The sequence below is a fragment of the Erpetoichthys calabaricus genome, chromosome 6, assembly GCF_900747795.2.
Source record: "Erpetoichthys calabaricus chromosome 6, fErpCal1.3, whole genome shotgun sequence".
Lineage (NCBI taxonomy): Eukaryota > Metazoa > Chordata > Cladistia > Polypteriformes > Polypteridae > Erpetoichthys > Erpetoichthys calabaricus.
Window position 1 is genome coordinate 75273695 of NC_041399.2, and position 27462 is coordinate 75301156.

At 35.7% G+C, this 27462-nt stretch overlaps 1 protein-coding gene across 1 annotated transcript in view; it reads right to left on the bottom strand.

Moving 5' to 3' along the window:
* ptprma (protein tyrosine phosphatase receptor type Ma) overlaps positions 1–27462 on the bottom strand; it is a 796186-nt gene that overhangs the window by 188057 nt on the left and 580667 nt on the right. The window contains exons 15-16 of the mRNA XM_051929399.1: positions 20591–20726; positions 18747–18776 (exon numbers count right to left, since the gene is read on the bottom strand). Of these exons, the coding sequence (XP_051785359.1) occupies positions 18747–18776; positions 20591–20726 (166 nt within the window). The remainder of the gene's footprint in view (positions 1–18746; positions 18777–20590; positions 20727–27462) is intronic.

A 27462-nucleotide genomic window follows, 5' to 3' on the forward strand; every position in this document is an offset into this window, starting at 1 on the left:
CATGCAAAGATCAAAACCAAAACTTCATCCTATCATTCAGAAGCATCAGAATGCTAATCAAAAATAAAGTCTAAGAAGGAGGAAAAGGGGTCAGAAACAATGTAATAACTAAATAAGAAAAATGCTTCGGTGAATTCCTTTTGGATTATTTGCAAACTAAATTAAAGCAAAAAAGAAATGTCAGAAATATTTCTTGGGCTTCAAAACTCAACTTTTGATAAAAGCTCAAGGAAAAAATTAAATAAAGCAACTGATCTTAACATCATTTTCAGCAATTAAACCAATTAAAACTAAAGGATAATACATACTAAATTAATTTGTACATCAACTAATATTTTCATAGTGACCAACACATCCCCCAGAGATATACAATATGTGTGAATATTCCAGGAAACATCGAAGAAATATCTGAGGGAACAAATAATTGAATATGTTTTGTATAAAAATAAAGCTCAAACTAGGAGGGTATCAGAACTAATATGCAAATTCAACTAATAATATTCTCTACAAAAGAAGGCTGTAATTACAAACAGAATTTAATGCTTTGACCACAAGAGAAGCGGAGCAACTCATTTTTAAGTCTTTCTTATTATGAGCCTGTAGAAAGGACTAATAAGATTTTAGCTCAACAAATACATAATACAGGAATTCTGGAATGCAATCAGAGATTAACAATGCAGTTGGAACTAAAGTAAGGCAACATAAAGAAATAACTAACATATTTAAATATTATGTTTTCATATACTTGGAATGCAAAGGATCATGCAAGGTATGAAATATTATGACTGCACAAGATGTTAAGCAGAGAGTGACATGATACAACATGACTTTCTGGGTTGCAAATATTTATACTTGGATATTGTTTAAGGAACCAAAAAGTAATTGAACTATATTGCATGGTTAGTCTTGGAAAGTAAATCTTGCTCAAAGTCCTCTCTGTATGCTATGTTAGACAAATCTCAACAAATTAATAACAATTCAAATGAAAAAAGAAGCTACTTTCTGGTAGACAATCACACTGTAATTATACATTTCTGCCTGCTTTAACCTACACAGTGTTAAACCCATTGATATTATAATGTACCATGCATTCATACTTTTAGAGACATCTTACTAACAACATGTATGCATCCTTTGATCACCTATGGCTTAATGCAGAACTCCATTTTCCAACCCGCTGAATCCGAACACAGGGTCACGGGGGTCTGCTGGAGCCAGTCCCAACCAACACAGGGCACAAGGCAGGAGCCAATCCTGGGCAGGGTGCCAACCTACCGCAAATGTTATAATTCATCTTTGTATTATGCACACATCTTTCAAGATTAAAATGTAAAATCTATCAGGGAGACAATCCTAAAGGAAACTGATGTTATCGAGCACTGCCAGGTCATATGTTCTGGAACAGTACTACACTAAATTTGTGTAGGGGAAATATATTTGCTTATTTGTTAGATGGTGTGAGATTCACAATTATTTCTAATCCTTGAACTATTTGGAGTAACGTCGAATAGCCTATTATTATGCATTGGTACATCTATGTCAATTTATCTTCTTCAGTTAGAATAATCCTGATACATCTTGCATAATTCAGTGGTAAAGTGATGTCATATATTATCTAAAACTGGAAAAAATATATTCCTTGTGAGGAGCAGTGCAAAGCTTCTTCAGAATTTTGAAAGAATTAGTTAATGTTGTTACAAAATAACTGTCCTAGACAATATAAAATAGTAAATTTATTAAGCAGAATATTTAGAGAAAATAATAATGATTATGACTGTGCACAGAAAGAAAGTCTTTTAGTAAAGTGAAATAATGACTCAAGATAGAAAAACCAAGTGCAAAGCCCATGGAAAAAAACACATTGTTAGCTACCCTTTTTTTTAGTTGGCTGCAGTTTTATATTGACAAAATATTAGACCTGCATGTGTAATGGATACACAGATGAACTATGCCTGTCACAATGTGATGTTGCCTCTTCCATGAACAAATCCAGGCAAACAGTGTAGCTCAACCACATCAACACAATGGTGAGAGAAGTGGATTCAGAATAAGTGGAAATGGATTGGAATGCCAATGAGACACAAATCTGGTAAACCTGAAATTCAGGTTTAGTGGGTGATAGGGAATGTGCAGTGTGGCCAGTGTACAACTTTCTGGGGTAATTTTACCTTGGTGACAAAGAAGGCAACATTGAGATGTTCCCAAAACCAAAAGGCCCTTTACGTCCCACCCAAATCTGAGATCCAGAAGAACATTAAAACTTCAAAAGATGTTTTGCAGAGTGGAAACAATGAGCCTCTGAGTTTACTGTGGAGCAAAGAGATTACAGTAAAGGAAACAACAGTCAACAAGGTGTAAAAAATATCCTTTACAGAAACTTTACAGGAACTTAACCTTGTAAGTACACTGTGTGGTGTTGGAATGCAGGATTTACACTGTATGACATGGACTGTAGAAAGCCAATGGACTCAATTTCTGCAAACACATAGCTAAGAGATACATCAGAAACCCTGTGCCTAACGCAAACAGCCTATCCTGGCAGCACCTGGCCACACCAACACAGAAGCCAATTCTAAATGTGTTTAAGTTTAATTGTGCATGCAAGTGAACCCTGTGATAGTGAGTTCATCCCCACAGGTCCTAAAGTAAGTTTTGGTTGCCTGTGATCCTGTAAGTGAAAAGCAGATTCAGCAGATAGATAGATAGACAGACAGACAGACAGACAGACAGACAGACAGACAGACAGACAGACAGACAGACAGACAGACAGACAGACAGATAGATAGATAGATAGATAGATAGATAGATAGATAGAAGTTTATTTTGATGTTAAAATAAAAAAGTTAATATAAAATATTGGTTAGTGCAGAGAGATGTAAAGGTCAGATTCTCTTTTAAATTATACTATCTATGCACCAAAAAGCTTATGTTTCTTTCTGCTGGTTGTCATTGGACATTATTTTTGTGCTGTTCTGTAGATAATTTCTTTTCAGGATCTTTATGAGTGGGGCCTAGCATTCAATTTCATATCACAATATAAAATTTTCTTAACAGACACTGTGAAACTTGAATGTCTATTATATCTCAAAAATCCCATTAACTTTTTTTTAAAATTAAATCATTATATGTCAGTGCTAGGTGGCTGTTTCTCTTTACATACTTTATTATGATTAAATACAGCATTTAATGTCACTAAATCACTCTTCTTTTTTAAGGGAAAACTACTTACAAAGGAAGCAATTTAAAACATTTAATGAAATTCACATAAACTAAATATGATTTTTACTCAACTGTTATAGGGCATAAAAAGAAGGCTCCTTAGAAACAATATATTTGTCTAATTACTCTTAAATAAAAACTTTATTTGTTGCAGAATCTATTCACAATTATGGTAAGTGGTAGCGGAAAGAACAAATGGGAAATATGTATAATGATAATGTGCATGTGACAAATGTATAAAGCCGTAAACTCGATAACATTAAATTCTCCAACTTGCTTCATCAAATTCAGTGACACAGTGCTGAAGCCTGTCCCTGCAGCATCGGCACAAGACAAACAGCAATCCTGCATGGGGTGTCACTCTTTAGCAGGGCTCACTCATGCATGCACATGCCCTCACTAATGCAAGTCTATTTTAGAATTACCAATTAATGTAATAATCAGATCTTAGTTGATGTGTGAGCAGAACTGACAAAGCCATGCAGGCACGTTAGAACTCTACACACAGATAATTATGAAGTATAGGATTTAAACCCAGGATGCTGTACCTGTGATGTACTACAGTAAATAAAATAATTCACTACAGCTAAATGTGAGGGATTATAAATTAATTAATAATAATATTTCTCATTTTTTACAAGTCACATTTTTCATAGATGGGATCAAATAATAATTTTCAAATGATGATGCAGTTGTTATCACCTGAGGCAAAATTTTTTTACTGTATAAACTAAATCCTAGTAAAAACTTCACCAGAACAGTGAAATATTTTTAAAGTAAATATAAGTGATACATACTATAATTTAAAAAGATATACAAGTTAAATTAATTAACTTTCTAGATTAATAATATGCTTCCTAAAATAAATGCACAAGCCATCAGATACAAAGTGTTCTCTGTATTTCTCTACCTCTTTTCTATTTCCTTAATGAAAACAAGACAACCTCGCGTGATTTTGTCTCTGTAGATGGCCTCTGGCATGCTGTTCAGGGTGTCTAGCTTGGCTCCCGCCAGCTTCAGCCCATTAAGTCAGACTACATATGAAATTTTTCCAACCTGCTGAGCTCAGATCACGGCGTTTAAATGTGATTCTTCCAAATAAATGAAAGGAAGAAAAAAACTGTTAACACAATTTTGCTTTATAAAGGAACTGTTCCTTCAACTAGCAATACAAAAGCAAATACTATCTTATTAAAATATTATTACAGAAGAAAATGATTCATAGAACAAATCTTTCAAATCAGATAAATCATTTTTGGAGAATTTTAAAATCAGAAATAGTTCTGAACACAACACTAATAAGTGTCTGCCCTTATTCAGTTAATGTGTCTGACATGTCTATTTAAAAAAATAAAAAACATCTGTGGTTTATTGTTTTGAAGTCCTCAAATTGAGCTGTTTAGAAAATATGGAAGAAGCAATTTTGCTATAAGAATAGTACATGCATTATGATAAGGTACAGTTAATTTAATTCTGGATAGCTAATGTGGATTATTAAGCATTAGTATATTTAGCTTGGTACAAAAAATGTTCATAATTTATGTAGAATGTTTATATTGTTATGTTTTTGACTGTAAACTTGCTTGCTGAAAAAGTTAGCTGAAACGGCATTAAAAGAGGTGATCTTCCTTTTTATATATGGGCTCAATGCAACACTGAGGCTTATGTTGGTACCTCAATATTCATATGTATTGATTGATATTTAACTATTTTTACTATTTTTCCAAAATACTTATTTTCTAAATATTACATGATGCACTAAAAGCCTTCTGATTTCCTTCCCTATTCAATATATTGAACATTGGTATTATATTTTCAATGTATATTTTACAATTTCACTAAGTCAAAAAAATGCCAGAAATAGTCCATTATATTTTCTTTATCCATTTTCTTCCGTTTTATTCACAGGAAGCAGGATGAAGCCATTTAATATACTATTGGTTTGCTAGGCAAGAAGTAAGTTCTACAGTGCAACTCAGTAGATTCTTCACTTCTATCGTAGATAACCGGGTCAAAATGCAACTCATACACCGATATTTCCATTAACTCCAACATTTCAAAATGTAAAAGATATACAATATAAGTTAACTATTGAAACCATGTGTTAGGAAGAAACCAATACTAATGCTAATAATAATACACTTATTAGTATTAAGTACTAATAACTGTTATTAGTAAAATGGTACTAATACTAGGTTTCAAAAGAATAACACAGGCAGAGAAAGGAGAGGATTATGAAATACTAGTCATTTAGCCTGTTACAGTAACGGGCGCTAGAACAGTAGTGCATAAACATTAGTAGGAACAGTCTATATTAAATGGCAAGGGACTTTGACCTCATTCTTTTTGTTGGTCGTATTTTTCTTTCTTTCAGCCTTTCTTTTGTTGATGTTTACTTGCTGAGCTGACCGTTCGTTCTTTGTGGGCTGCCACCGTGTATTGTGTGTCTTTAATTTTCTGTGACAGTAATACTGTCTTGTACGGCTCTATTCAATAAGGGCGCGCACAAAAAGGCGAGCTTCAAAAGGGCGACCTCAATTGAGCGCGGCGAATAAAGGCGTTCGTAGATAATTAAGTTCAAATGGCTCTGGAATATGTGAAGAGCAACAAAGGTGCAGATCTTTATTTACGTGTGCCTTTTTTCGCTGCGCCCAATTGAGGTCGCCCTTTTGAGGCTCGCCTTTTTGTGCGCGCCTTTATTGAAGGATACCGTCTTGTACGTCCGTAATATACCTTTAATTTTCTCTGGTGGTAATACAGGCGTGCGCGTCGGTAATATGCCTTTAACCTCCTCTGACAGTAATACTGGCTTGTATGTGGCTGTAATATGCGTCACTGTATTGTGTACCTTTAATTTCCTCTCGCAGTAATACTGGTTTGTATTTCCGTAAAACGCCTCTAACTTTCTCTGACAGTAATATCGTGCGTCGCACCGTGCCCCGTGCATGCACACTTCATCAGAAGACACTCACACACGGACACCTGGACGCACATAGGGATTTTATATATATAGATGTAAGATGGATCTTCTGCTTGAATGAGTTATTTAGACAGTATGGGCACATTTCACTAGCAACTAATAGGAACCCATTAATTATCCTTTTTCCTAACTTTCTGTAGGCATTACTATTATTATATTTGTTATTATTTATTCTTATTTATTATCATTAGTTTCCTGAAATCACAATTTTCTCTTTCCTTTTCTTTGGGGCTGTCATATCATTTATGGTTATAGTGCCTAGGAGTATCATGAAAAATGACGTCACCACAATGCCATTACAAAAAATGTTGACACGCATGGACTAGCATCTGAACATTGACTAAGCTAAGCAAAGACTTTAAATCTCTCTTGAAAAAAACTTTGACATACTTGGTATTTAGTTTGCAAAAACTTATGAAAGTTTTTTGACAAAGATCTTTCATCTAAAGTTTTTGGTGCCCAGTATTCTTGTGATTCCGCTATTGACACCCTGCTTGAATTCAGACATCTCCTTTGAATAGCCTGGTTACCAGAAGTCATTTCCATAATGTGACAACTTGTGTCATTGCTCTCCTCCAGTTGTCGTTAGGAGTCTCAGAAAAGGAGTGTGAGAAACTCAAAATGCTGTACAAAGCACACCAGTACATTTCCCAACCTGTCTTGATGTTGACTCACTTCTAGGCAGTCAGTTCCCAACTACTGTCTGCAGGCAAAATTGGGAACTGGCTTTGAATGTTCAAAAAGTAAAGAAATACTCAAAATATATTAAAAATGTCTTATAAGGGTGAGAAAACCATAAACACTGGCTTTTTAAGACAACCAAAAAACATTCATTTTATGAATAAATAATTTATTGAATAAAAGAAAAATAAGTAGAAGAAGACAGAAAAATGGAGAAAAAGGGTAAAAACGATTTGTCTAAAAATGACAATCCAAAGCAAACAAGTCCCAATACATAATCCAAAGTCAGAAATTCAACAAATAGAGGAAAAGAATCCAGAAAAAACAATTATAACAATAAACAATAATTCAAAGGTAAATAATGCTTATAAAATGAAATGATCCACTGCTGGGTCCTTCATTCTGTCATGAATAAAAAGGCAGAGAGAGGACCCTGTGGCAATGATGTTAGGGTGGCTCTGCCTCCTGTGGTTCTACCCACAAAGTACAAGAAATGGAGAATAGTTAAAGAGATAAATAAACATCAAAATACAAGAAAAACACTTAAAGATTAAAAAAAGGAAAGATAAACACAAGCCAGGGAATAAACCCTGGCTGTTACACAATACTTCCTATTTGAGATGGCCATGTAAATACATTAGTTATCCTAGTGTAGATCAAATCTCATTATATAAAATCAAAACTGGAGTACTTTGTAAAACGTCATATAGTAAACAAAAACAAAGGAAGCATTATGTGCTATTTTGTTTGACATTGACTTCTGGACAGCATTTTAGTTTACAGGCACAATTTCAAAGTTCTTCTTAATTCTAACCTCTTCTAGTTTACAACTATGATTCAGTATATGTTTTTTTTATTTCCGTCACACTCTAAAGGACCTAATGAGTGCCAAAAACCACCACAATATTTATAAACATTTGCACTTGCTATTAATAAAACTATGGCTACAGCAAAAAGGAAACATGTCAAACTAAGCCTGATTTAAGAAGGTTCCTGGAATCAGCTATATAATTATTAATTACAGTAGGTTCCTGATCCATATATGTGGAAGCTGTGATGACACTCCAGTCGGTGATTGGTTACAACCTGTTTTGTCCCACAGATAGACTACCTGTACATCCAGTTCTCTGTTCAGTACATCCAGTTCTCTGTTCAGAAACAATTACTAACAGTTTGCATTTATTATTTTAACATAGATTAACAAGAATACGAGACTATGGACAAAGGAAAAGCATTTACCAGCAAATACGAGACTATGGACAAAGGAAAAGCATTTACCAGCAGTGTTGCAGGAGTCTTTGTAAACAACCTAGACTAAATGATCCTACTGAGCATTGCAAAACAATCCATACTTGCTATGTGGGTAACCGCATAAATACTTGACATTTACATTAAATTCAATCATTATATAATAATACCTCATTTAGTGTTTCTGCCTTGTGTGCCTTGACAACCTTTTTTTAAATCAGTGCAGCAAAATACAATATATAAAAAGATAGGATCCTTCCCTTTTCCTTCCTTCCACTCACCTCAGGCAAACCTTGTCTACCTCCTCCGTACTCCAACTCATTGGGTGAAGAATATTGGCCCTTATTATGCTGGACTTGTGAGTACTTCAAGTGTCACAGTATTGCACCCTAGTATCACTTCTGCATCAGGCGAAGCAGCCATAAAGTAGGTGAGACATCCACTGACAGTTCCCCCTGGTGGCCCCTCAGGCACCCAATAGAGCTGTCCTCCTAGACTACAGCTCCCATGAACCTTTGCAGAAACCCAAACCATGAACATGCCAGTGGAATACTGCCACTTAGGTCACATGGGGACTCTTTGCCCCTTTGAAGCAGTCTTCCATTGTCCTTCTATGTTGCTAATCTCTCTAGCATTGTCTCCTTCTGGCTGGGCAAGGTTTGACCTTTCATCCCGGCAGGTGGGCCATTCCAACCAAGTGTATTACATTGTTTTCATACAAGCAACAGACATAAAAAGAGTTGAGTGTGTCAGCATTATCTAAGTGAGACAATAGAAAGAGAACTTCCCCTTTAAAAATTTCAGCATTATTGCAGACTAATTTTAATACTAAATTTATTGATGCAAATTTTAGTATTATTCATACACTTTTTTTTCTTTCAGCAGTGTGTAACAATTGTCAAGTGTTGTAAACTCTTCTGATCAATTTGCATTTACTTAAATTTCCCTAATTACCCTCCTGTCTAATTATAAAGCCAGACCCTGCAAAGAGCACACAAAAGCAAATGGAGCAGAAAGAAGTACAGCTTATTTCACACCAAGAGAGTTACAGCTTGGGAATCCTGCGCTAAAGCATGTAGAAAGACTGTGTTTGAGAGGTCATTAGCATGTAAACAGTGCCATCGCTGAAACACACACCAGTGACCCATCATACTAATGAAAAGTGATAGTGAGTATGCCAATTAAGATAAAGTAACAGAAATTGGTTTTTTTTCCTCTAAAATGCAGGCCCTGTCAGTGAAACAAATGTGCATCCGTTGTTGCAATTAATTTGATTCTTGTTCTGTTTAGACCCTGCTTGTAGGATTTAATTAAGGTTTTCACACAGTCGGCACATTCAGTTAATGTCTGAGTTTAATAGCTCTGTCCTTTAGCAGGGGAAAGCGTATTGAAATGACAAAAGTTTGTGGCTCAAATGCTGGTGAACTTATTTCTTTTTAATACAGCAGCAAATCTCCTAATCTTCTAACAGTTCTCAGACCCTTTGTCAAACTTTTCTTTTTTTTTGGTTGCCATGAGCCTGACACAAATGATGAGTAACATATGCTCAGCTAAGCCTGAGGCAGCTCCTACAATTTCAGTTCTTGTCTCAGAAACAAACCTTTAAAACACACTGACATCCATGTCTCATTTACAGCACTATATTCAAATAAACGACATGTTTGTAAAACAGATGTTCTGTAAATCACTAGCTTGAAAATGGGGCTAAAAAAACAAACAAAATCATTAGGGCCAAATTGCTTTAAAAGTCACTCAATCCCTGAGCACACTCATGCCAACATCTTTGAGATGTAAGACGAAACAAAGGTGCCAGAGGGTAACCCACAGGGAGAAATCGCAATTTGCATGTTGCCAATGACTGATCCAGGGTTTGAAAAAAAGGTCTATGGAGGTGAAAGTCAGCAGCCATGCTAACTGCACCACTGATGTGATCTTATTACTATTTATAGTAAGTCGAAACATTATTCGGAATATTTTTCACATTTGTGTGAAAGGTAAAGAGAAGTCAAAAACAAGATATCTAGCAAATCAATTGTAGATTTATGGTTTATGTATCTAAAATAAATAATCAAAAGCCACAAAGAACTACTCTATCTTGATTAGAGGCAAGAAGTGTCAAAGCAGAGGCTAAGAGTGAGTTCTGGAAAGAATACTAGACTACACATCCACATTCAGTTTGGAGATCCAAGTTAACTTGATTACGTAGCTTTGGATGGCAACTGCAAACAACACAAGCATGGGCTCCATGTAGAAGCTCCTTACAATATGCATCTTAGGCAGGAATTGAGCATATGGTCAGTCTGTACCCAAGTAAAACATAATTTGCTTAAATTTCTAAATAAATTTTCAGTGTAACTAACAGCAACTTTGGGATTGGAACCATGTCATGTCCATTATGGCCAAGAAAACTTTACGTACTTGCACTGGACTGGGTAGATAAAAATGAAGATTGGATAATATAGATGGATCATCTCTCTGCCAAAGAATGAGACAAATACTTAAATCTTCTAATATATGTTTTCCTTGCAAGATTATGTGACATGTGTAAATAATTTGCAACTATCTTTTCATCCGTTTTCTTAACCACAATCCTAATTAGGCTGGTGTGTTAGTCAGAGCCTATCCTATCAGGATCTGGAGCAAGTCAGAAACCAACAGTCAATGGAGTGCACTGCTCATTCACTCACTCATTCATATGTTCACTCTTATGGGGCCAATTTAATGTCACTTGTCAACATAGCTGGCACATCTTTGGGCTGTGGGAAGAAATCCAGAGTACCTAAAGAAAAACCCACACAGCCACAGGGAGAACACACAACTTAATTTAAACAGTGACTAGGCTGAGATTCAAGCCCTGTCTCCTAGATCATTGGGGTATTAGTGCTAATCAAGGTCCACCTACATAATCTAATAACAACTTAATCTAATTCCGAGTCATAGATGGCCGAATTCTATCTTGCCAACTATACACACAAGGCAGGAAACAGTTCTGGAGGGCGTCCATTCCATTATAGGTCCCAGTCCCTCAGTGCCAATGTGTAATCACCAGTTAACCTAAAATGTCTTTTGGGATGTAACATGAAAACCCACAAATACAAGTACAAACTCAATATAGACAACATCCAAATACATTGGATGAGATTCAAATCCAGCACATTGGATCAGTAAAGTAGGAATACTACCACCTGAGACACGGCACTGCTCAAGTGTAAAAGGAATCGGTGCTAATTGTACTGAACTGAAATTTTAGATTTACAGTACATATGGTAACAAAGTATAACAGAGTATACTATATGTCATTCACTCACTATCAAACTAAATACAAAATCATAAAAAAATTTCAAGTACAGTATACGATTGCTAGGCATGTTGCATCCTCATCTGCCCAGACCCATTAGTAGCACTCAGTGAACAATAAGAAGGGAAGGTTAGTCCAAAAAAATCAGTCATACTGTGTTGAAGAAATACACCTGCCCATCAGCAAGATAACATTACAATGCAATGCACAAGACGCTGTAATGATTTCAGTCACGCTGAATACAGACTACATTTACAAACGGTATTTGTAAGAAAATTAAGCTCTAGATGAACCGGGCAAAGAAAATTAATTGTGTTCTAAGGCATGTGGAATATACTTAGAAGTTCTGATTATCCTACTAAAAATTGGGGAAAATGTATTATTAGACCCACTAGAAGCAACAATTAATCAATCAAAATAGAAGGTACAAAGTGAACCTCTAAGCTAAACAAGAGTGGCAATCCCACAGGGACAAAGAAGATAACATCCCTTGATACCCTTACTGTATGAATCAAACTACATTTTCAAAAAATGGAAAAATATTACACAAGGCTGCAATCTCTTGTAAACATGTTATGTTTATAAATTTAATTAAAGATAGGATGTAGAGATGAACAATGGCATGTCCTTTAAAAACAGAGCCAGCAGGTATCTTTTAAAATCTCATGCTCATTCATACACTTTGGACTATAATGCAATCTTTTTTTTTCTCTTTAGAAGTAAAGAAGTAACATCATTAAACTCTAATTAACACAGTGAAGTGAGCATTTCATTGGAATGCAGGGGATAAACCTTACCTTAAATGCCAGACATGCAAGATGAGGCACAGGTCACTGTCTTGCTGATTAAAGAAATTAATGCAAAGACTGCACTAATATATTTCTGCCCATTTACTAGGATTACAGCTTAACACAAAACACTTTGGACTATTAACTGTTAATAGATCATATTAATTAACAGGCAAACTGTCTTCTACCAATCGTTTAACATGTTAAAAATGAAAGAGGCAATGCATTTTGATGATTGTGCGTCAAAATGTTGGGTTAGGCAATGTGTTTTTTTTAGAGAGGTTCTACCTAGTAAGACGAAAATAAGAGGAAGTCTTTTTATAAAAGTGCTTCCAGTAACCGACTTGCAAGGATTTAGAAGGTTTCAGATACACCTTACCAGCCTCCTCTGAAGCATTATTACTGTCCGGGGAAGGACAACTGATGGGGAAGAAAGGTGGTCATATATTTCCCAAGAAAAGGAAACAGAACAATAACTTTAAAAACCATGGAGTGGGATTTCCAAACAACAACCACAACCTTATTTGCCTCCTCTTCAGATGTGTGGTGGGCATTAATGAACACTTAATGTCATTTAGCTGAAACTCTCCTATATGGTTAAAGAAATGAGTTTCAAGGGCTTAACTCTGGGCCTACAGCAGAATTCCATTTTATCTCCACTTACAAATCTTCCTTCTTAGATGCAGAAATCAGAAGTTCAGGAAATGCAGAGGCAGAAAGGAAGAGATTGGCTATATCAGTTCTACTTCATTTTAAGCAGTACAGAAGAAAGAATGTTAGCAAGCTAATGGAAGAGTCTATCACATGCAGGCTGTTTTACATATGTTATTTTTAATGTTAGTCTTAATCTAAGTAGAGTGGTATGTTTGTGTGGTGGGGGTAGCAGAATATTGGTAAATTATTTGCCAATTCAATATAGTTCAGATTATTTTTAACAGTGATTTGCTTAATTCAGTTTACTTTAATACAGTCACAGAGAGCATATTGATTTATAAAGCCAAAACCCATAAGTAAAACTTCCTAACTATGCAACATGAACATACATAAGATACCATATTAGTTTATATGAATGGTAGCTAAGTTATCTGATAAAATTATTTTGAAACATTGCTAACTGAAAATCTCGTTAAGGATATGGCATTTGAATTGCACCTCCTATAGTGAACTGTATGTTCACTACTATAATCATTTCTCTACTTTACACTTTGGAAGGGTTTAAGGATGAGTTCCTCATCTGCTAGGAACTGATATGGGCCAACATAACTCCAAAGTAAATGGGAGCTAAAATAAAAGTGTGTAAGTGTCATAGATCCTCTTCTAATCCCCTTCTGAATATTTTTTGTTTCTAATATTAATGACTTAGCTTTTAATTTTTATCAGTAATTATATTATTTTGTGACACCATTGTGTGATACTATTTAAGTGTTTTAAATAGCGATAGCAGCCATTTTGATGCTTGTTTTTCCAAGGTGACAGCTATGTTGTTAACAGCAGTGGTATTCATTGTCAGTTATGTGAGTCACATGACATATCATGTCATCTCATTGTGCCTATTTAAGATAGCGGCACACGGTACTCAAATCTTTAAAACAAACTTCTTTCATGCACTTTAGCTTACTTAGGGACAAATGCTCTAATAGGTTTGATTTAGGAATCCTACCTTATATGGGGGGTTCCTAGATTATGAATTTTTGACTATTGTTTTGTTGTCACTTTTTGTCCAAAGAACCTGAAGAATCCTTTTTGTTTTACCATGTTGAACTATTATTTTCTAGTCAGACGTTTGTGCAGTTTTTAGAATACATTATTTCCCCATCAGTGCTCAAATTTGCTGGTGCTTAATACTGAATGTTTTTCAAAATGGGTGGAGAGTATGTAGCAGATATGATCAGCAACATATCTAGTACATGAAACGTTTTAGGGTAAAATTGGTTGAGCAAAAAATGGGTTGCGTTGGATCTTACCTGTCTAGCTTTGTTTCTAGCCTGACATATTAAAGAATGTTGGGTTTCATCTCACAGAAACACTCAATGTAGTGCTCTCACCATGGTCTGCCTCTGATTATAAACATTGATAAATGATTTTAGATTTGAAGGTTCTATTGAAAACAACATCTGATTTACCATTTAAATTACAGTGTTCTCTGACATCTTAGTTGCTTTACGTCAATCACACAATGCATTGGCTGTTTTTTTGTTTCCTGGCTGGGTAGATTTCTATAGGCAAGTGACACAGTGAGACTTCTAACACACTTTGTGACAGTAAATTCAACACTTTAATCAATGATACTACTGTAAACATAAAACTTACAAGAGATGCCTACTAGACAGACTATATTGTGCAACTCTGTACTAGTTGCCATGGAAATGAAGGGGAAGCTGCTGTTGACCTTCTACTGCTCAACCATCAGGAGTGTTTAGCATACTGAATTTCTACATGATAAGTTCTGCAGAGGGTAAATCCACAGCAGAGAAAATCATTGACTGCTCTCTGCCCTCCCTGGAAGATATCTCCAGTGCACAATGCTCTCGCAGAACCAGGAAAATCACTAATGACCCTCCCCATCCTGGTCACTCATTGTTCATGCTACTGCTCTCTGGCAGGCAGTACAAGAGTATTAAAGGCAGAACAGAAAGATGTGCAGATTCTTTTTATCCTTGGGCCATCAGAATTTTACATTTTAAAAACTTATACAACTGTTATAATTTTTACTTCCAGTATGAATGTTGATTACTTTAGTGGATAATAATTTCCACCCTTATTTAGTTATGAATGGTATATTGTTTGTTTGTTGTACTCCCATCATTTACAGAAGTAGCCTTTACAATTTCATTGTACTGGCTTTCTAACTATAAATTGAATTACAGAATCTTTGATTTTCTGCACCTGAAATGGTCTGGTCATCTAACGGACAGGGAAAATCACATTTGAAACAGAGTATTCATAAGTAAAAAGATGTTTGCAGTACCTGGCCTGTTTTTAATGTTTTTCATTTTTGACTGCTACAGTAATTTGCCTAGTTTTGTTCAAATACTCCTCTACTGACAGCAGAGAGCGATGACTATTTTGTTACCATGTGTTAAATCAGTGTGTTAAACCAGTGTGATTTGTTTCATTGAGCTAGAGTAAGAGAAGAAGAGTCTCATTCAAGATAAAAATTCACTGCATTTCTTTCATTTATAATTCTTCCAGAAAAAAATGACACATTCTAGGATCACACATGCACTTAACTTGCACTGTTGACATGTAATTGGTGAGCTGTAAATTACTCATGCATTAAACATGAATTTCAGCCGATTCTGATCACTGACCAGTTTATTAGTGCATCTCTAGTTGCTATACATACAACACAGATATGGGAACAGCACCATATCAATGTTAAAAAATGAATTTTTCATGGAAAAGGAAGCAAAGCATGATAATCCTATTTACTAATTGAAAATCACCTTTTTTAAAAAAAATATTCTACAGTCAGTGGTAAAACATTTAAAAGTAGATCTAGTTTTTTGCCTTACAACAACAACATTAATAAAAAAAAATCCATAATGTTCAACGTACTTGATGGGAAATCAAAAGCACCACAACTTAGCTACAGCCTGGCATGCAGGAAAAGTACCTATGTATTAAATACAGAATATGCTTAGGGTGAAAACAAATATGGCATAAGACGGATCAAAATGCAGAACAGTTCTATCTGACACTAAAGGCCACTGACTAACCGACTTGTGATTTGTGAGCACTTTCCAAGTGAGTGACAAGAAAAATGTACACATTTCCTATCAGGCACCTTAATAATAACAGAAACCTGTAAGGACTCAGATATGAAATAAAGAGGAATGGTAAGAGGTGAGTCATTATGAAAGTTAAATGAATACAGCTCACAATATCCTAATTATAATAACAGACATTATGGGGCTGGAAAGTGAACATGAATAACAAGAAAAACAAGCGCAGATATCACTAAATTCGGTCCTGATAGGCAACCTTTTTTAGTCTCTGACACTATTTGTTGTGATTACACATGGGTGTAAATGTGCCTTTATTAGCTATGTTATACAATTACAGGCATACCTGGCCCCATATTTGCCAACTATAAATTAGCCCAGTATGCATGGTGGTACCCTGTGATGGACTGTATTGCTTTCTGCCCTGCACCCAATATAGTACTTGGCACTCTGCGGCCTTAAATTTGAATAAGTTAATTTAGAAATAGATGGATGGATGTATGGATGGAAAGATAGACACTGATTCTTCTTCATCAAAATGGGACACCCTGGAGCTATGGACAGAATCTCCAAGCCTAGAGCAAAACATTTGGTTAACCTCATGTTAGATTTGTGCCTAATCTGCCATTTGCCCATCATGTATGTTTCCTGAAGGTCCTTTAACATATGTGTTAACAAATGTAACTAAAGACACAAGAATGATTTAATTTTTGTCACTGTAACTGTTCAAGCAGCTAATCAATTAGCTTTTTTAGTACTCAATGTGAACTCCACATGCACAGTAAACCACAGTTTACAATTAAATTATATAGTATTGACATTTCTAATTTAATCTTTATTTTGCCCTAAATGTTTAAATGTGATTGTGTCATGCAAGCTCTGCTCAGCTTCTGATTTCCCTATGGCCCAAAAGCAGATATGCAGATCAAAAAATGAAGGGCTTTTTTACTATTTTAAGATGAATAAATTTTAACTCTCTTCTCAGCATACTGAACAGTTTCAAGATGCCTTCATAGAGGTTATAAGCTTTTTAACTATCTCTAAATTGTAGTTTGGATGGCTTTCTCAAGAAAATAAAGATGGTTCATACTGTGCACCGCAATAAGCATGAGCTTCAGTGCTGTTAGGTGCAGAGCTCAACAAATGCATGCTGAATTTTTCCCTCAGTAGGATGCCATTAACAGAACATGACAGAGGGTTTCGCATGAGGTTAAGTTGCAGACATTAAAGGGTTTTATGTACAGCATAGAGATAAAACTGTATGAAAACTGATTCCTTTTTCTTTTTCATTTTTTTTACAATGGTCCTGTTGAGAAATCATTTACAAAGGCAGAAAAAGGAAGCTCAGAAGCACATCCTTCTGAGTCTGCTCAGTTAATTTTGGAATGATAGCATCACTGTTGTCAGCCAGCTGTTTCGTCTCTCACAGTGGGTGACATCTAATAAAGCCAGTTTAGAGAATCTATTCACAAGGTCTGTACCCCTCTGCACCAAAGCTAGGAGAGGTGAAGGATATACCCAATAGCAGATCAGAAGGGAAAGCTGAAATTCACTGTCAATATTGCATTGCAACTTAACAACCAAATGTGCTGAAGACAGTGACAACCAGCCCCTTCTCCCCACCTCAAAATACAACAGAAGTAATCAGATGATCACTTCAGCTCCTTACAGAAAAGAAAAGCTTATGCACATTAAAACACAGGGACATTTTTTGGCATGCCAGTTTCTTGTATTTTCAGCTCTGGGGTAGGAAAAGGTGGCTATATATGTATTTTCGGGATCTAAAGCAGGAATTACTAACGTTTATGAATGGGAAAAAAAGACTACAAAAAAATTGGAAAATAAGTTTTTTTTTTATTTCATTGTCTTTTTTTCAGGTCTACCAATGGGAATACTGCAAGCTTCATGACAAATAGCAAAGACTAACATCCCCTTTCAAACTAAAACTTTTCAAAAGCATTCAAATGGAAGGTGATACAGTTAGAGAAGTAGTCAAAATGTATCCACTGAATCTTGGAGTGGCCCCACGGAGACCACCTCCAGCCCATTAAGTTTATTAGCTCATCCTCCTAATTGAAAAATGCTAACTTCCTTAGTCTGATTCTTATTGGAAAAGCCCATTAAGAAAGTGGGAGTGATATGAAACATCAGCTTAAAAGAAAGTAAAAAAATAGTTGATTGAAGATTTAAAGTTTCCTAAAAAATATTTATCCATCTACCCATCCATCTATTTTGTACCTCCTCGTAATCCAATTATAAGGTTGTGGGGTGTTAAGAGTCTATTACGGATGCATAAGGTGCAAGGCAAAACCTAACAATGGACTGGTCATCCATCCATTATAGTGCCACTCACACACCCACAATTGGCTCATACAAGGCCAATTTTAAGTTGCCAATTAATGTTCTTGATATGCGAAAAAATAATCAGGCCAGGTTGAAAAAAAGAAAAAACTTTCTTAAAGTGCTGCACTTTCCCATTTTTAAAACCTTACTGTTTATCACAAACATCTAAATTGTGATCAGGCAGCAAAAGGTGACCATTTTCTTCTCATGCCCTGCAAGCTATTTTTGTCTCTCAGATGGCACAAGCTGAGCCTGACTGAGGAAAATGGGTGTGGTGCTGCCAACAGGAATTCTGCTTTTCCTTCAGCCCAAAGAAAATGCTATGAAGCATCTGATCTCTAAAAAAAAGCCATTTCAGTTTGAAAGGGGGGGGAACTCTCTTTAGAAGAAAAGCCGTCTATTCATGCATGAAAAAGCGTGGCAGACAGCGTGGCACTAATGTTGCAGAAAGTGGTTTTACTTACAGGTAATAAGTGTAGGAGTGATAGCTTCTTCTGCCAAGTGGGATGGTGGTAGGATTTAAGCAGTGGTGGGGGAAGGGGAAAATGGAATGGAAGGAAAGAAAAGTAAAATATTAATGTTTAAAAATATAAATGAACAAAACTAGAAATGGTGGTATATGTGAAGATTATCTGTGATTGCGAGGGCAAGGTGATTGCTGGGAATACAGTATGTCATGCAGAATTACTTCACCCCCAACATGAGTAAAATTCAGCATTCTGCCTGAAATGAAGCATTTCAGAAGTTTAGTTTCAAACAGAAACCTATCTGCTATGGTCTTAAGAAACTAACTCCTGCAATTTTCTGGTTAATAATTCTGTCAAGCTGTATTTGTAGGTTAGCAGAAAATCTACTTTCTTTTTCAAACACAGACAAGTATGGCTGTGGTTTATAGGAGGATCAGTAAATAATGGAACAAGTTAAAAAAAGAGGGGTTCATGACATCTCTGCAACTTGTCTGCCTCCTGTGAAAATTTTCCTAAGAGATATCCATTGATGTGACAAAGCATTAAAAGTCTGCTAAGAAGTAAAATACAACCCCATAAGGAACAAAGGAGTTGGATATACAATAGCAAACCAGTCAGAACAACGCTTTGGCATGTTCTTTAGACAGTGTGGCCTTTAAAGCATAAAGCTGCCATCTCTGACTTTGTGTGTAACCCTCAGAAAGTCACTTAATATGTATTTTTCAAACTTACTGTATGGGACCAAATATTCCATAATTGTATACTTGTAAAGCACTCTGAGATGATGTTTTCTTTTGAGAGATGCGATATAAAATAAAGATTGTATACTTTTCATTACTGTCATTTTCAAAAAAATAACAATCGATTGTGGGGTGTGTAACTAAGCTTTCACAATTAATTGTGCAAAAGCTTCAAGTTAGTATCAGAAAAGCCAAAAAAGTAATATTATGGAGCTGCCTACCAATCATAAAGTGGACCTTCTCTGAAAATTAATTACAGCAACATAAAGAGTCACCTCACTTACTAGCACTGTGGTCTATAAGGGACTGGACAGCCCATCCTCAGAGAGCCTATCCAAATAGAGATTTTTCATATAAAACACATACAAAGTACTTATTGATCATAACTGATTGTATATAACCTAGTGAAAACCTGCAAAATTTCTACAACAGCAAGCTAGCTGGAACACATCAAGCTGACACTTGACAATATATTATTTCTGTGGTTTGAAATGCCTGGCACAGAGGGAAGATCTCTCTGTTTGCACACCAGCACTGTAGAATACAGAAATGGGAGACTAGCTTGGGAGCGCAACTAATGTAAACTTGCCTCCAGCTACATGCTGAAGGCATCTCTTTGAAAAATGTTCTTTCATCAATTTTTCCTTCTTATCTCTTTTTGTTCTTTTAGATAAGCCTTAGAAATATTTCCTTATACCCATTCCCTGGTCATTAAAATGTGGCATTTGTTTCAGAATGGCATAGGGTATAATTAATATTTAATTGCATATTGTACATAGGCACTATAAACAGTTTAATGCATTTTATTAATTTAATTGGGTTAATTATTAAACTGTCTTCTAAATGTCATGCAGAAACAGAAAGAAACTGATTATTTACACTTACAAATGTTTTTAATTAATTCTACCATATGTTGGGCCAAATATTTTAACTTTCTTAAAAGTGTAATTTTTTCAGAAATGAGTTCCCTCACCATCAAAACAACAAGGGTGAACAGAGAAAGGTGATGGCTTGTCCTAAGTAAATTCACATTACAATAGGTATGGTTTCAATACATATACTAGAGATATCAACTAAAGTGACAAAAATTAGGATATTTACCTTTTTTTCATGACCAGAACCACACCCAAAAATATGATGACAAACAGAAGGATCCCAGCAATGACTCCAGCAATCTTCACAGTGTGGTCTGTTTGCTTCTCTGGCTCAACTGTATCTGGTTTACGAGTGGCTGCACCTGAAGGAAAATCAGTATAAAACACATAGTTAATTTTTTTCACAATAATCCCTTTAAAAACTGAAGAGTAAATTTTCTACAAAATATGTGATTTTTAAACATCAAAATTCTGTTAGAAAATGGTCACAGTTGCACTTACAATTTGTGGTAATTGAATATGGCTGCTTCTAGTAACACTTGATTTAGACTTAGCAGTTAACAAAGGTGCTGATTCATATATGGGGGATATTTTCAATTACTATTTACTTTCCTCTCCACATGCATAATACTGTGGACATTCTTTTTCTTACTTACTTTAGTAAAACTGAAAAAAAACATGCATTTCTTACCTGTCTGCTTTGCTGTATACGATATTCTTTCTAATGAGAGCACTGTGGATATCCTCTAGAAAATACATTTGTATACTGTGCAATACCAACCTTTCTGGTGTTGCTCTTCCTAACAAATCAGGATTTTAAAGCCAGCCTCCTCAAAAATAAGGGCAAATAAGGAAAAGTGTCTATCGAAAAGGAAACTAACCCGGTTTGGCTTAGTATATATTACCAAAATATATAGTAATTTCTTCTCCCCATCTATATCATTCACAGATACTCATATCTATCACTTTTGGAATTCTAAGTTAGATTTTCAAGCTATCTGCCTGCTTAATTAAAATAAGACTTGGGCTGCACTAACTTCAAACACAAAAAACACATACAGTATTATTATCACTGGATGTCCAGTGGTTTACATAGTTTTAAATGCCGTCTTTGTTACTTACAAATGCTGCAAATACAAATATGTTCAGATAGAGTATGCTTGACACACTAGTACATCAATAATACACAAAAATGTCCTGCTGCTTTTTACAGGTCTTGTTTTCTGACCAAACATGTGGCTGATCACTTTATGTTATCATAATTCAAGCCATTCACTCCCTGTTTTAGTAGAGACCACTCATTGTTCCACAGCACTAACTGAAGCAATGTTGTAGGTTTCATTTTAATATTTGGCTTATTTTTAAATGATGTTAAAGGGTCCCTACAATAAGTTAGCCTTGATGGCATTCTTTACACCACCACACCCCAGGCCTAGTGAATGCATCTCTCATTGGTATCCATGCTGAAAACAATTAGAGAGTATGGAGAGAAAGAAAGAGAGAGAGAGATAGACTGCCTCTGCCTGACTTCCACTGCCCTTCTGACCCAGTTTCAGAACTGCCACTACGTTTGGTCTTCCACTCTTTGGCAGCATTCTGTCAGGTATACTGACTACACTGGCTTTTAACTCATCATAATGGCACTGTTTCCCACATGTTATTAGCTATTTAGTCAAATATCACTAGGTGATAACATTGAATTTATTGAATATGTGCACGGTGCTTAAATCAATATATTAAACACATTCTTACTATAAAGTCTTTAAATGGCCAATCAATATGGAGGATAATTTCTGCAAGAACAGTAAGTGCCTTTCTAAAAACATTAATAGCCTTACAACATGTTTTAAAGATCACAAAGTGCAGATGCCATTTAATCAAATCAAACTTATAAGCAAGGGGTGTGCTGCCTTCAACATTTTCCAGTGAAAAGAGGCATGGCGGGTGGAGAAATAAGACACCTGTCCTTATGAAGAGGCATGTATTAACAATGGTGCAATTTCCATGTAGTTTTTGCTCAACAAAAATGCAACTATCACTCTCATGTTCACTAATTCTGTATGTGTCTGCTTGACATATTGTGTTTAAATAAATTTCTCTAGTGGAAAAGAAAATCACTGTAGTAATTTCATATCCCTTACAGATATTTTGTAGAACCATGAGGCACATGTTTTGTGTCTGCACTGTCAATTATGTTGGCAGTTATGGTGATTGTAATCCAAAAGATGCATTGGAGACAGAAACAATATTGAATATATCCCTCCACAATGCCTGGAGTGTGCATATTCTCAGCCTCATGTGCAGGAATCAGAAAACAGGAAAGGGCAGTTCCAAGGGAACAGCAAGGGTAGCATTTCTGTTTTGTGAGTTTTCTTGTATAAAACATATACTAATGTGCACGATCGTGCATTGTGGTACATCTTCATGTAGCAAATATAAAGCATGTCAGTTAAATAAAATGCACTGTGCCTCTCCATGGTAATATGAATGGGGGGAATAGAATATAACTGGTTTTATGGATATACGGATTACCTGAATTTTGGAGCTATGGAAATAATGCAGGCAAATACAGAAGCAGAAACAGGCTTAAAAGGCTACATATGAAATGAGTGCACAACAAAAATATTTCCAGCTTCAAATTAGCAACTGACCAAACTCACAAAGCAAACCTATTTTCTCCAAACAGGAGATCATGGGTTTGTGTCACGGGTCCTCTCTATGTGGAGTTTGCAAAGCACTTTGAGTAATGAAAAAAGTGCATAATAAAAGTAAATAATAATAATAATAATAAACAGAAAAGAATGATGATTATTCTGTACATTCTGGAACATTTTCCAAGATTCAAAATGCATACAGCTAAAAATAAAAAATCAACAACTGAAAAGTTTCCTAAAATGCAGTGCTGACCTACCATTCAAATACCTAAATATATCAGCGTCAAGTGTCTTCAGTCTACTAGTACAAAAAGAAAATCCACTAGAAGTACACAAAAAAATTAATGTCTGCATACATGTAAATAAAAGTCTGTTACAGAGCCGCCCATGTCTTTTTACAAACAAGTGTCAATGTGATCTGACTCCATATGATGAGGTTATTGCTTTAGACACAGACATGTGACCTAACAATACCCTATTGAAGGATTCAGTAAAAAAAAAAAGTATAATGTGAAAGACGCCAACGCACAATTTGAAATTAAGTTCACAATTCCTGTCATCTGCCACAGTGCTGGAAAATGAATGTGCGAAGACTACCATATGTACCAAGAGGACTGGTCTGGGAACAATATTCAGTTAAGTGACAAAGAATAGAACAAAATTCATTACTTCCTAACTTGATTACATTTTGCCTGAAGAAGGGGCCTGAGCTACCTTGAAAGCTTGCATATTGTAATCTTTTTAGTTAGCCAATAAAAGGTGTCATTTTGCTTGACTTCTTATTGAAGAACTGAAAAAGACATCAAATTTGGAATTTGATATTGTATGGTAATAAAATACTGTATGGCTCTTTTTAAAACTGTCTCTAATTGCATAATTTAGTTGAGTAAGTTGGTTAGCGCTACTGTTTCATAGATCCGTTCCAGGGTTTTCCTCCAGGCACTCACTAAAATATGCAGGTTAGGTTAATTACTGACTCAAAAATGTCCCTCAGTGGGTATGGATTTGTGCATGAGTGGGCCCTGTGTTGGACTGGCACTCAGTTCAGGGTTGTTTCATGCCTTGGCTTAACAGGTTTGAGAAAGAGTTTGAGGATGTTTCTTTTTTAATCGTGGGAGACCATCTTTTTAAACTCTGTATATAAAAAAATAAAAATTACATTAATTTTTTAAGCCAAACTTTTCCCATATATAGTCACAGAGTGATAGAGGTCGTATATACACTCAAATTCCCTCATGTAATGTTAATTTAAACTTTTATGACTTTTGGACATGGTTATGAATATTTTTTTCAGGTTATAAAAATATGTTGCAATATACTGTATAACTAAATCTACAATGCATATGTGACTAAGCCAGTTAAAAACATTGTGAATCCTTTAACCATTAAGAATGAATGTAGTTTTTTCTATATTGCCTATCTGACTAGACCAACAATACATATATTATACTGGGAAGTTTGGTGCTGGAATTGGAGGTATTGGGGGCTATAGAGTAGGAATAAGATAATTTAAAGCCCAACCAAACAAAAGACAACATGTCCTGTAAAAGACTATAGGAGTAGCTTTGCGACTGCAATACATACAGTATGTAATACTTAAAGGAGTCATGAAGCCCGTGTGTCTGCTTTTAGGTCAGTAGTGGATCTAAAGGTACAGAAACACCAAGTACCTCTAGGTGAAGATAGAATTAAACATAGAACTACCCTGAAAAAGACTGGCAGAAATGGAAGTGATGCAAGGGGAAGTAAAAGCTGCCACCGGCTTATAATCTGGCATGCTTAGAGTTGGGAGGACAGACGTTAGCAAGAGCTCGAATGGAGGAAAGAAAGGCAAGAGATGTGGTGGGAGTGTTTGTAAGCAATGGAGCAGGTACAGAGGCTGGGAGTGGAGTGGGCCACCGACCTGATAGACAAGGTAGCCTATTTTAGTTGAGAAATACCTAGAGTATCATTTCTTATTATGATGTACTTTGTGCTCTCCTTTTGTTGTGTAATCCCACCTTTATAATTTAATTTTATAATAAGACATTCGTTTCTAGATAAATGTGTTCCTTTTTCTATCACTGTAGTTTGAGCTCTTGGACAGCTCAAGAGTACACCCTATCATTCACAATATTTCTTAAGGAACACCTTAATAGCATTTTTTAATGTGTACATTTATTTTACAAATCACAGATACTCAGACCTAGTTAGAGTCATTTCTTCACTAAATGTTAAGTTGTGTGTGTATGGGATGTTATTGGCAGCCTAGTATCCAACATAAGCTTTAAGCTCTTGTCTTTCACAAACATTTATTGCTGAATTTATTTATTTATTTGATTTTGCATGCCCTCCTCAGTACCCTCCATAAATGAAGCAATCATTTTGCACCATATTAGCTCTAGCACCTGAGAAATGAAGATAAGCTCATTTGCTATGCGCTTCAACACCAATTGTTTTTTTGAACACAATAAGCACTTCTTTTGCCTTTGGAAATCAAAAATCTGGGTCACATCTGGTGAGAAAAAAGAGTTCTTCTAAGCAATTTATTCAGAAAGTAGGTAGCAGCTGATGATCATACCACTGGCACATCCATTTAATATCTGTTTAAATGAGATAACAGACACCTAGCAGCTACTAGTGAGTTAACACTCCTGGGCTTCCCTTTCTTAAGATGACTGTTTGGACTATTTACTGTATAATATGATGAAACGTCAAACCAGTGCCCGATGAAATATCCATTTCCTCTTGCTAAATGAATTCAAGTTGAAAAATGTTAGGGAATACTGTTCAATTCACTAGACTGAATCTATTTCTTCCTGCTGCCACCAGTTTTTCAATCAGAATGTGACATCATCCATCTTGTGAAGCATCCTGCTATTGTTAGTGTTTTGACGGATGATGCCAAATGCCCACGCTCCATTTGAAGATTTGTATTTTTACATTTTGGCAATGCTACCAATCAATCACGTTTCCACTAAGGAACAAACATCAGAGTGATGTCCAAAACAGACTTCTGTCTGCACTGTAAGGTTTTTCTGAAACACAGGTGGAACCTCAGCTTAGAAACCTTAGTATGTTTTGATAATGATTTGCACTTCTATCATGGTGCAGATGCATTTCATTTTGTCATTGACGGCATTAACCATTTAACTTTTACTGAGACACTTTCCATCATTAGTAAAGATTGCTTTATGATGTCCAAATAGAGAGAAAAAAACCTATGCTGCAGTTACAATAAAACTTACCAATATGAGAAGAAGGGCACCTCTGGTGGCCAGTGACATGTTGCCATGTATTAAGTGTCCCAGAAGTTATTTACCTGAAGGCATCAGCATGTGAGAGTGGCACTTTGAAAGTAAGAAGGATTAAGACCTAATGCTTATATCGCAGTAATTACTTGCCCTTTAATTGTAAATACAGAGGAGTGGGGGCATCAAGGGTTGCCAAGAGGTCTGAATACCTGGTACTTTTGAAAGACATGTGTTGCTTGATGTGTGTGGTCGGCGCACTATAGCAGACCTCTGGGTACATCTCTCCGTGTTTTGTGCATTTTTTTTTGTTCTTAAATCATGTAAAATCATTTTTTTCATTTTCTTTTAATGGTTTGTAAGTATTTATTTCTATAAAATGCTTTTAAACATTTGCAAAAGTTTTTAACTTTTGTTCGTTATCACCTTTGTAATCCAATGGGACACTTACGCTCTACCTGTGCAGGAAACCCCAGAGGTGTGGCCGGCACTGTTCATTTACAGCCGTGACACGCTGTTATCACTGAGACCAGCTGGCAGTCACTCTCTGTGTACTACTAATAAACCGGACGAATTAAAAGCCTTAAAACTCAGAAAGTGAGGAAAGAGAAGTGGAATTCCAAGTATGTCTGAGACTGAGAAATTTAAAGACTCCTTTGCCAACTATCATCATGAGCAATGCATAGTCTTTGCAGAATAAACTGGACGAGCTCAGAACATCTATGCGATACCTCCATGTGTACCGAGAAAGCTGTCTGATGTGCTTTACTGAGACCTAGTTTAAGAATACCAACTCAGATACAGCTGTTGAAGTGGATGGATTGGATTATGTATGGCCAGACAGAAACCCAGCTTCTAGTAAGCAGATGGGCAGTGGGGTCTGCCTTTACACTAACAAAAGGTGGTGCAAGAATATCACTGTAAAAGAGTACATTTGCACTCCAAATATTGAACTGCTCACCATCGGACTTTGCCCATACTATTTACCATAAGAGTTTAATCAATTATTTGTGACAGTAGTTTACATACTGCCGCATGCTAATGTGGGAATTGCAGCTGAAATGATTCTTGAAACTGTTCAGAAACTAGAAATTAAATCACCAGGCTCTTTTAAACTTGTGATGGGTGATTTTAATTTACGCAATCTGGAATCAGTATTACCAACATTACCATCAGTATGGGAATATTAGTACTAGAGTGGACAAAATACTAGA